Consider the following 12,258-nt stretch of genomic DNA (forward strand, 5'->3'; position numbering starts at 1 on the left):
GGGAGAGCCCTGAACCGCAGGGCTCTCCCTGGAACCCCAGCTGGGAAAGGAGCCAAACATGGGGCTCCCGGGCGGTCCCATGCCGGCAGCTCCTCTGGTGTGGCTGTTGTACTGCCCCCAGTCCTGTCCTCCTGCGGGGCTGGCTGCTGTACAGAGGGGAGTCTCCAGCACAGCGGAAGAAGGATAGAGACCATCCCTCCCAGCCCCAAGATAAGGGGGGTGGATCATGGGGCAGGGATGGGGAGAAGTAGGGGCCCTGGGCTGAGGGCGGGGTGTTGAGTCACATGGAGGGTCACATGAGGAGGTCATGTGCCCCCCCATGGAGGGGAGGGGCGTACCAGTAAGAAATGGATTCCACTTGTATCACTGGTTGTGAGGATCTTTGCAAAAAATAATTAAACTTGAATATGGGCCTGGTATCTAAATCCCAGAAAGCATGGAAAAATGCAAGCACATAATGGTCCTCTGACCAATTTAATTTCAGAAGATAAGGCCTGTTTAGTTTTTATGAATCTCGTACGCTACCTGAAATTTCTTCTTGTCCATCTTATCATTACCCTAATCAGTGGCTTGGTCTGGCAAGGGTGCAAGTAAGTGCTGACCTATTAGTAGGACTTCTAAGCATGGTGGAGGAAGCTGAGAGTAGGAGGCAAGACAGCTGGGTAGGCTGGCAAGAATAGCCTGTTCAGACTAGGTCACAAGGTGTTATGCAGCTAGGAATGAGAGAATTTTTTTCCTTAGAACTCAGGACACATTTTTCAGTGGCTGGCCCATGTGGCTGCTCTCCCTCTGAGTTTCTTTCAAGTGCAGCTCGTAAACACGCTCCAGACAAGCTGTAGGAGTACTGGAAAATCATTAAAATGCCAGCACCGTACTCATGGTTTTTACAGATTTGGATTGCATCTAAACAGCTGTGCTCTGACCACATGGTGTCTCAGGCTCTGTTGCCCTTGGTCACGGCCACTTTCTCCCTAAGCCATCAGTGCTGAGTTTAGTGCAGTTCCGGTTTGTTCATGGTGCTGATCCTTGTGCACATTTGTCTGCACTATGCGGAACCCTCTTTGCTCAAGTTCTCAGTAACAGCTCTTTTTGCGCTTCTATTGGCAACTCTCATCAATCTGCAAGAGAGTCAAGAAAATGTCATTTGGGTCCCTGTGGCCATGTGGTTTGCTAAGGAAAGCGAGACTTCACTACAATCATTATTTTGACTCTGATTCAATTTGCTTAATGTTCAGTTGAATATTAGGCTTTCTGAGATATAGAGAGTAGGTGTTAATAGTTTGCTGTTCTTTAGCATTCTTCAAATACCACAGAGCACTTTACAAACCTTCATAATGTAATTAAGCCTGTGTGAGCTCCGAAGTATTCTCATTTTACAGATCAGGAAAAAAGACTTCAGTGAAGTAACTTGTTCAAGGTCACATGGTGAGACTGTGGCCAACCAGAAACCAGGACTTGCCATTCCTGACCCTCCAGTCCTGAGCTCTAGCCTCTAACATACACGTTATCCATTCGGTTAATTGTAACCTCTTGTTGGTTGAAAAGCTCAATCTCAAATTTCTTTTTTACGCTATAGGACAACTTTCAAAGTAGGAGTCTAAGCAAGACTTTCAAAATAAGAACGCCATAATTAAACAGTTATCTTCATGCATTAAATAAGTAGTTGCATGCACAGAAACTTGGTTTGCATAAATAACTGCATATTTTGCACATGTAATCACCTTTTTTGTGCTTACAGGATCTGCATATTCTACAGGCACAACTTCGGCACTTGTTATTGAAAATATGGTCCTGTATATTTTACCCTGCAGACTCCTTGCCTATTGATAGCTTTTAGGCCCAAATCCAACACCCATATAAGTTAGTGGAAAGACTCAGATTGATTTCAGTGGGCACTAAATTGAATCTTTAGTTTCCACAATGTGACTGCCTGCCTTCACAAACAAGCTGAAATTAGTATATGTTCTATTCTTAGTGCCAACAAATGACATCTGAATGAATCAATGCAAGATTGAATCTTCAGTCACACCCTTGGTTTTATTGAAAGCATAGAGTTATAACACACAGTCATTATGCTGTAATAGCAGTAGCTGAGACACTATGAGACTTACAATATCTTGCAATAACTCTCATTATAATATTTCATTTAAGAAGTCTCCACACACCAAAATTTTGTGTGCTCTCAATTTATATATTATCAAATCCTAAACATACTTAGTTTAAGACAAAATTCCTGCTGAAGTCAACAGAAATTTTGCCTGAATTAGAAGTTCAGGATTTAGCTCATTTATTTTAAATTCTGAACAAAAACATACTCATATTGATGACACTTTGGCTTGTTGCACCTGTTTTCAAATCGCTTATACTCCATTATTGAACATCCTTTTAAAATGAAGTAGGTATGGGTTATTTTCAGTTGTGTTTCTAGCTCATCAGACAGTATTCACTTTATAATTTATTTGAGAAACAATATACCAGTAAGTTAATTTGATTCTTGTCATTTTTCAAGTCCAGTGCAGTTTAATATAATCCAATTGGACTGAAGGTAGCAAAGAGATCACAGAATATGAGAAATAATGTATATTAAAATGAGTGATGTCTGAGGACCAGAAACACAATGGGATGATACCAGACACCTACTGCTAATTGTAATGGATTCCGGAGGATCTGAAAACAGCTCAGTTAGCCAAAAGCAGTGTAGACATACCCTCAGGGACTCCTTAGATCAACAGAAGTTTGAATCAATTGAAAACATAAAGTACTTTTGATATTGTTGTAGAAGGGACAATGTGTGTGGAAACTTTTAACTTAATGTAAGAGTGTTTTAATCACCTGAATATACTGGCGTTATTGCAAGATTTGGTGTCAAGTCCTGTACATTGTTGTTGTAAATAACACAGAACAAATGTTATTGCTGTCTCTTGATTTTATATTATGTAATTACTCTCTCTACCATACCCTCATTCAGTAAATGAGAGAGAATGTCAGCTAAGGAAAACTCCAAGTTGTGGTTGCTCCTGACCCAAACCTGGGTACAATATTATGTATTTCCCTAATAGGAGTGAAGCTAAGATTAACAGTTAATGTTTGCACAGTGGTTTGAATGTGTAAAGTGGTGCATATAAGTGCAAAATATTATATTAATAATAAGGAAGAACAGTAGAAAAAGTGACAGCGCATCCTTTTTTAACTCCTCTTGTTCCTAGTGAAGAATGAGACACCCACAACTTCAGGCATCACTCTCTAGATTCTAGAAATAGATCCTGAATCACTTACCAACAGATTATCTGCATGTCAAACAAATGCAGCTTTTCTGACTGGCACATTGACACTCCATTATAAATGATATAGGAAGACCATATGAACGCTCCAATCATCCTTCAGCTATTTCTTTAAATTAGTGTAAGAGTGTTCTTGCATGATCTCAGAAGTGGCAGCTGCTTAACAGCTAAACTATGCCTTCCCTGGGCAAAACAAGCAAAATTCAAGTGACCCAGCATCAACAGCGTGTCTACTCAGGTTATCATTCTTGATCTTAAATGCCCTTTCCTTATAAATAGGTTAGTTGACCTGTTCCCTATTTTATTTCTTACAACTCTCAAATGTACTGATGAGGAATCTAGCTCTGTTCCTATGTAAGTGACTACTGTAGGAAGTCATTCCAGCCTTTCTTTCAGTATTGCTACCTTAATTCTACTGCTCATGAACTGTCCATTCTGAAATTCATCTTATTCATATATGACAAGATTAGTTCTGTAAAGGCTACCTACCGATTGTCAATTGAAAATATTCTATCTTCTAACAACCTATTCAATAATTACAGTCTTCCCATATCCAGTTGTCTAAATATTTGAAAATTAGAAATTGCATTCAGAACAAAATCATGTTGGGATTTTCTACAGTACTGCAATATCTACTTCCCTGAAATCATGTAATGACTAAAAATTAAGCTTTCAATATTTCAATTGTTTCTAATACAAAACCCACAATTTACCATAATATGAAAAATCCCATTAATGGGATTACAAATACTGTAATAGATTTTTTAAAAATCACGGTTCTTGGGTATGAAAGAAGGGATTTTGCAGATTAGCTCATATGCACCTATCTCTCTGTTCTTTTTCTCTCTGGTTTTACACACCCTGACCCTGAACACAACACAAAGCTCAGCCACTTTCAGCTAATAAGCAATGTGTCAGGGTCAAGGAGAAATGACTGTGTTTACATTCCACTGAGGTTCTTCTCTAACTCTGGAGTAGGCTTGGAACTTGTATTTCATTGGGGAACTGAGATGGGGATCATAGGAATTTCCATAGTACATAGCAGTCCGCATTCACACTCCAGTCAGTACACCAATTCACACCATGCCTCACATGAGGTGAGAACTGGAATGAAACTCAGCCCTCCCCAGACCACCTCCAGCAGCTTTTTTTCCATGGAACATAGGCTACATCTACAGTTCACACCACTCTTGTGGTGTCTGAGGGTATGTGTAGCTACACACCACAGTGAAAGGCAGGCTATGTCCACACTGCCGTGTGTAGCTGCCTAAAGGGTGATGGTCTCTTGGAAAATTTAGCCTCTGAAGTCCAGATCTTGAACCTCCTTGCATGTGGTCAGACTCTTGAAGCTGGGCCAGTGAAGTCAACCTTGCTCTGTTCAGACAGAACTCTTTGCAGGGTGTGGGCTTGTTTTCCAGGGGAAAAAATGACCCAAGACATGGCTCAGACTTGTATGTGTTTACCTACATTTGCTCACTCATTCATATATCTGATTGACACCATTTTAGAAAAGGTAGATTATCAGGGTCTGCTATTACAATTGCTTTTTGCATAGTCAAAAAGATGAGTCACCGTCAAGGAGTATAGGCCAAAATATAGGGTTCGTGTAACTTAAGTCTTACAAAATTTAATATTAACAGAAATATTTTTTAGGTGGTTGGATTTAAAAAAAAAAGAAGCCAATAAAGACAATTTTTTGTTTTTGGTTTTAACATTCCACTACGACATTTGCAACGCAAACATTGCAGCATTGTATTAGCACACAAGAAAAAAATGGAAATTATGTTTTCAAAATCAAGTGGCAAGCAGAATGAAATACAAAAAGTAAGCAAATAGGAAAGATGATGATTAGATTTTAAAAATGTGGTTTTTTTTTTATAACTTAGGAGCTGATCCTGCATAGTGCAGGAAAGAGAATGGAAGGGTTTTTTGGGCCACAGTTGTTGAAAAGACATAGCTGTTAGTTCACATCTTGTTCGGGTATCTGTGTTATGGTACATAGACAGCCAACCTACCTTGTACAGACTACAGGTTTGTGTATTAAGGGGATGAAGGGACAGGGTGTGGAAGTGGCCATTGGCAGGCCTCCTTACCCTTATCCTCACCCTCAATCCTGACCATCAGATCTGGGGCAGGGATAAGTAGATACATACCTCACGTAGTGATGATAATATGAAGTAGGGCTGTTACTCACTAACAGATGTCTCTTCCCCAGGTTTTAGCCGTTGCAGGATTTTAAAATATCCTCAGCCACCCAAGCAAGCAATATAAATATAATTAAAAATATATGTGAGTAACTGGAGTATCTTAAATAATTGAATTATAGTAAGAGTTTGTATTTTTATTGGTGTGGAATTATGGGGTTTATGAGTAATGCAAACATTAGATTTGGGGAGGAGAGATGTCCCACTTCCTAATTTTTATATAAATGTACTGACAGGTAACCTTAGTCACCTGGCTGTGCAATCAGTCTTTAATTATCCCCTTCAGCAGTCATCGTAATCCTCCTTTCACTTCACTGTGGTGGGAACTGGGCATTAGATCAATGAGAGTGGATTGTATCATTCTCATCTACGTTTTATTTTGGTGGTGGCCCTTTTCCTGATCCATTCCCTGTTTCCTGTTTACCGTTAGCTCTGTCAGAACACTGGGCCTCAAGACAAGACTAGAGACTGTAATCCTTTTCTGAAGCTGGCTCCTACTCAATCAATCTAGGGAGAAGCCAGTCCTTCGAAGATATCCACAAGCATGGACCCTTTCTCCCCTGGAGACTCCTGTTGACTTCAGTGGGACTCGTGTGGGCATAAGGGCCTATGCTTGCAGATTTCTTTACTAGATTGAGACACTATTCTGTAGCTTCCATCTGGGAGACTGAGGGCATCGTCTACATATGCTTTGTCATTATAGTAATCACCGATATTTATTTTCCCATCTTCACTTTTTTTAAAAACATTTGAAATGCTGTTTTATTGAATCTGATTTGGCAAATGTCCCATGCAGTAAATATTTAACTCCATGCTGTCTTCCAATAGAAAAAAGAAAAAGCATCCGTCATTAAGAAAAACAATGCCTATGCAGTGGCTGTTGCCAATTATGCTCCAAATATTACCAAGGACTCAGTGCTACCAACAATCTCCAAGAGTGCTACAACCACAGAACCCAACAAGGCAAAGCCAGAAGCCAAGCCGCAAGAAGCAAAGAAAACATTCAACAGTGTTAGCAAAATTGACAGAATGTCTAGAATAGTGTTTCCAGTCTTATTTGGTACTTTTAACTTAGTGTACTGGGCTACATATTTAAACAGGGAACCTGTCTTACTTGGGTTTGCTCCCTCAACCTAAAAGCTGAATTACACTGGGAATGTATAGCATCATTATATCAGTTAGGTTGTTTTGCTATGTACAGTACGACTAATAACTGCTAATCTGTGAACCAATATGTACAGAATGTATATAGATATCTTATCCGTGTATCTCCAAAGGAGACACACAGTGTTTATTCATGGATCTGTAAACAGATAACACCCACGGCTAATATAGCCAACTCTTTAGAAGTTCTACCCAGGGGATTTCCTTTAAACTGGGATTCAAATGCACAGAATTATATCTTCTCCATACAATTAGAGGACAATATGGTCCTGCATAACTATTTAGGAACAGTATTTTCTTAATTTAAAGTTAAACTATTTTTCTATAAAATAACTGATTCTACTTTAATGGGATAAGCTGTCATTAAAAATGATTTTTTTTAAAAAAACTTATTTCATACAATGGTAGTGCCCATGTACATATTATAGAGTGATGAGCTCAAACTATTCTGTTGTTCACAGCCATTTTGGAAAGTAGTTATGTTTAAAACTTAGTAAAGACTATTGGAATGCCAAAGCCATTAGTTCCTTACTTCAAGACCTGCTTTGAACTTGTTAATGAAGTATTCCAACTCATTTAAGTGAGCAGTGGTGAGCATCAATCAACTTCCACTAGAAAAACTTTTTTTTTCTCCTCAGTGTTTGTTTCTCTGAGGTTGCTGAACCAAGTTCTCCTTTTCAGCAAGGTCAGAAAAGGTTTTTTGTTTTGTTTTTAAATTAGATTGACATCAGGCTCATAAATATTGGTAATTGACACTCAGAAATTTTTCAGGGTCAAGTATATCAGAAATATAAAATGCTCTTTTTCCTGCTTCGTATTTACAGGAAAATCTGCCTTAAAAAGGCTTCCTCACATCTGCCCATAGAAGCCACTGTTTTCAAAGGAAACTGCAGTTTGGGATTGCAATCCAGGAAGTTGTCCTCATGGATAAGATTTATTGCTGCTTTTGTAAATTGCAACTTTACATTTCACTGACATCACTTAACAACTTTGTATACTAGAAAGGGTTTTGCTAAGATTTGAGTGTTATTTTTAATAAACTTCAGTGCATCATCAGTAATTGTCAATTATTTCATACACAAAATATAACAAAATTGGAGCTGCCATTTGCAATTTTATATGAATATTTAATGTTAGTAAAATTAATTTTCATCTGAACCTTTGCAAATATTCCTTATGCCCTGAAAGGCCTGGTAAATCATGGCATAACTAATAACTGTGCACTGTATTTAGATTTTAATATACTTGGCCAATCAAAAATATTTTGATTCACATATACATTAGCAGTTATTAGTTGGCCTTTTAAAATAGATACACCTTTATGATGGTGTGTTTACAGTAGAAACATATGTCATCGTATAGTGTCATTTATTGCAGTTTTGTACAGTACTTGAGTATAGTGCATAAAATAGGTATGTTCAAAGTTTGACAAACTTGTACAAATATTTCTAAAATGAATAAATGAATTATCTTAAGACGTGGAAACTAGCAAAAACAAAGAAGAAGAATCTAACATTGCTTTTTTTGCTGTTTAATTTTTCTTGTCTTTTTCTTTGTTTTTAATGTGATTCTATTTTGTGCTTTGCATGACAGTATAGATGCCAAGGTCACAAATGCATTTTATTAGTAGACTTTACAATGAAGACTGACTTGACTTTAGTCAAGCAAGATATTCCATACAACATCAGTAAAATAGAAGGGAGAACCACTGGTGAAATGTGTATTCCCTTCATCCCCTCTAATAAAACCATCTTTATTCATCAACGGTAGTTGAAAAACAAGCACTTTACTCAAAACATTAAAATAGAAATATCCTTATTTTCATATATATATTTATATATAAATGTAGATCTTCCATGTAATACAGAGATGTGTGCAATAGGGTGATAAAGTGTAAAAGGGTTGAAGGCAAGCAATAAAAAGTTTTTTCATGGTATAATTATACATTTTAAAAATGTTTTATTTGTAAATTATAAAAGATCCCTTTAATGTCATAGTGTCCAGGTATAACATATATACATATGTACATATGTAGAATATTTGTAAATATTGGTCCAGTAGAAAAATCCTTTCATGTTTCTGTCTGTTTCTGGTAAAGATCTGTGACTGTGTAGTATAGTGGAGGCCCAGGCTTATCTGCTCTCAGATAGCAGGTTGATTGCTGTTTTCATGTACCTTTGGGCACCATCCTGCAATCTGATGGGGGCTCTCAACTCCCATTAACCTCAACAGGAGTTGAGGACTCTCAGCACCTCACAGGTTTGGGCTTATAAAAAGTAAGGTCTGTATTTACCCCAGTTACATCCCAGATAGCTCAGCAACGTTAGGTTTGCTGTCTCAAATAATGGGAAGTCAGAACTCTGCCCTCTAGACATGAGCGGTGCTTAATTTGTGCCAGGGCTGAGCCCCAGCACCTCTAGGCTTGGCATTTCATAGCCCCAGCACCTCTGCGCTTGCTGTATCAGTCATGAATGTAAAAAAAAAAAAAATGGCTTGAGCACTGGCACCTCTTTCATTGCAAATTAAGCAGTGTATGTGAGTGTGTCCAGAGGTCCATTTGATTGTGTGACGGGAGAGGGCTGTATAGTTTTTTTTTTACAGCTACACACACAAAGGTATCTGACTTACAGAATCAAGCAAGTCCTGTCTTCGCTTGAGAAAAATAACGTGTTTAATTTATAGCTGCACCGGGACTGCGGTAAATTGTGCGCCCTCAACTTCACAGAAGGGCTGCTCCTGTTCCCACCTAAATCAATGGGAGTTTTGGGAGCAGAGTCAAAAATAATGCCTTAGGAGCAACTATTTAATTCACTGAACAGTCCCTCTAGACTTGTGCAACACCTAGAGTAAATTGCATAACCACCAGACCTTTATCGCATACTTACGACGTAGAGAAACAAACACCATGTCAATGCAATCTATGTGCATAAATATGCTTTCAGAGAGCTACATGCAGTCAGTGGGATTTGCAAGGGCATATCTGAAAGCAGTTTCAGCTTGAAGCCTTGTACGGTTGGTCTAAATTTAATGTTGGCTTCTTTTGTTTATTGCATTTTAAGCAATTTCTATCAGTTGTCCTTATGATTCCAATGTTAAATCATTTATGATGATGAAAATGACTAAAAATAAAACTGGAGTGTTCTTAAGAGTGACAACTGTATAGCTGAATGCAAAGATTTATGTGAACACAAGTACCCGAACATGAATTTTGAAATGCCAGCCTTAGGGGTTTTTTTTAATTCATTTTAGTCTGTGGCTAAGATTTTTCAAACCTTAAAAGTTAGGCTCCTAAATTCATATTTAGGCACCTTCATAGATGCTGAGCACTTGGCATACATCTACAACATGGGGAAAAAACACATGGCTGGCCTAGGTCAGCTGACAGTTGCGGTGTAGATGTTGGGCTAGAGCCTGAGATCTGGGACCCTCCACTCTCCCAGAGCCCCAGAGCTCGGATGCCAGCCCAAGCCCAGATGTCTGCACAGCAAATTTTAGCCCCACAGGCGAAGCCTTGTGAGCCCGAGTCAGCTGACTCAAGTGAGCTGCGGCTGTGCTGTGGGTCTTTTATCCCTGTGTAGACGTAGCCTTGGAAGCCTGATCAATTTCAATATGATTTGTGGATGTTAAGCACTTCCAAAAATCAGCCCACTTTTATTTAAGAGATTTATTTATAGATGTAGGAACCTAAATTTGAATGTTTGGCCTAACTTCTGTCCCTTTCTAGTTTATTCCCACCCCCTCTGCCCTCCCAGGCCATCCTCCCAAGCTTTCTGGTATTGCATTTCTTACGTGACCCCACAAATAAATACACTAATAATTTAAAACTATAAAAAAATAAATAAAATGGCCTAACACTGTGGTGACTTGCACTGGGCTCAACATGGTTCCAAGCTAGGGTTAAAGAATAGCTTTTCGATGTAGGGACTGCAACATTTACTCCTTGATGCATAAGGCTAGAGAATAGTACCCAAATATTAATAGTAATATAGAGAGCCCAGGGTTTATCAGTCTTGGCACCCTCTGTGGTAGTCTCCTGTCTTAGTGTGTCGGTTGTAATGCACTGGCTTCCAAACATTTTTGTTGATATTTTTAAACAGACAAAGTAACTTCACCTTTCATTTATATTTAATACAGCTGCGAACTCCTGTGCTATTGTGATGTTTTATTTATGTCCTCATGTTCTCCCAGCTCTTTAGTGCAAATTTTTGGCCTTATTCAAAATGGCCACCATGTCCTATTATTTCAATTGGTGTGACGTTACATGGGCCCAGATATTCACAGGTATTTAGTCTCCTAACTTCCATTGATTTCAATGGAAGTTAAGAGTCTAAATATCTTTGAGGATCTGAGCCATGATGCTCTCAGGGAAAATGTCTGCCAGGAAGGCTCTGTTGTAGTTTGGAAACTAGAGGAGAAACTACATGCAGTTGGGGGAGGTAAGCAGAATTCTGAAGGGAGTGCAAGAGAAGAAGGAGAAGGCTGAGGGAGAATGTGAAGAGAAGGGGACTGAAGGGGAACAGAGGCAGGATATGGGCTCAGGAGACTGTGGGTACTTGAAGTGAGAATGTGAAAGGGACAGCAGAGTGGTTGAGACGTGTGGGGAGCAATTGTGAAGAAATGGGGCAGCGAGGGATAGCATAGCAACTCCACTTCTCCAGAGGAGACGGTAAGTGGAATCCCTTTCTAAAGAGCCCTTGGGAAAGCTTACGTACCTTTGTGTGTGCATTTGAGGTTGGATTTTGAACTTGCAGTTATCACACACCAATTGTGGGCAGACAGCTTTTCACTAAAGGCTAAAAGGCAGATCAGACCCCAATGGATTTTTGTAATCATGATTTTTTGGTGATCTGACTCATAATCTTGAATCCTCTGGATTGGCAATGCCACTAACCACTTCATAAATATAATGTGCTTAATTTTGTGCTCTTCCATCTCTCTGCAACTCCTGAAAAGAAAACAGATATGTCAGGAATAAAGTAAATCCTGTTAGTTCCCAATACATTTTCCTCAGGTTGTATGTAATGCCTTATTTTGAGGGCCTAAGTGGAGCCTCAGAGGTGCATTGGCCCTCTGCACAATCACAAATACCATTATTTGCACTTTTTAAGAAATCTGCACTCCTAACTTAAGTGTTTATGTGAAAAATAAGTCCATATCTGGATATGAAATTATGATCAGTCCCAATCCCACTTTGAGTTAATACATGGCCCATACTGCCAAAGTTCAGATCAGCAGAACAGAGCCATGAAACAGAACAAAAAAAGATGATAAAGTGAGTGTTATCAGCAGAACCAGGAAAATTATTTAATTCTTCTTTCAAAAACAGCAAGTAGAAGGATAAGTGTGCAAACATAGGAACAAGTCTAAATAGAGTTCACTGATCAGGGCTTTATCATTTGATATCACAGAAATAAGGAATTCTAAATTTTGATTAAAGATAAGTCTTTTGCAAAACCTAGAATCATTAATCAAATTATGTTTACCTGAAAAACTATTACTAGTTAGGGTTCCAAATAAGGGAACCCATTAATTTTAAAATATCAAACATTTTTCCTCAGAAACTGTATAATGTGTCTTCCATTGGATAACTAATTCTCAACATAATTTTA

At 38.6% G+C, this 12,258-nt stretch overlaps 1 protein-coding gene across 4 annotated transcripts in view; it reads left to right on the top strand.

Moving 5' to 3' along the window:
- GABRA2 (gamma-aminobutyric acid type A receptor subunit alpha2) overlaps positions 1-8,588 on the top strand; it is an 84,976-nt gene extending 76,388 nt beyond the window's left edge. For 2 of the 4 annotated variants that reach the window (XM_048848422.2, XM_048848423.2), the window contains one exon: positions 6,314-8,588. In XM_048848422.2, the coding sequence (XP_048704379.1) occupies positions 6,314-6,622 (309 nt within the window). In that variant the 3' untranslated portion in view covers positions 6,623-8,588. The remainder of the gene's footprint in view (positions 1-6,313) is intronic. The other 2 variants (XM_048848425.2, XM_048848424.2) reach the window with 2 other exon arrangements.
- The last annotated feature ends 3,670 nt before the right edge of the window (positions 8,589-12,258 follow it).

The sequence above is a fragment of the Caretta caretta genome, chromosome 4 (assembly GCF_965140235.1).
Source record: "Caretta caretta isolate rCarCar2 chromosome 4, rCarCar1.hap1, whole genome shotgun sequence".
In the NCBI taxonomy this organism is placed as follows: Eukaryota; Metazoa; Chordata; order Testudines; family Cheloniidae; genus Caretta; species Caretta caretta.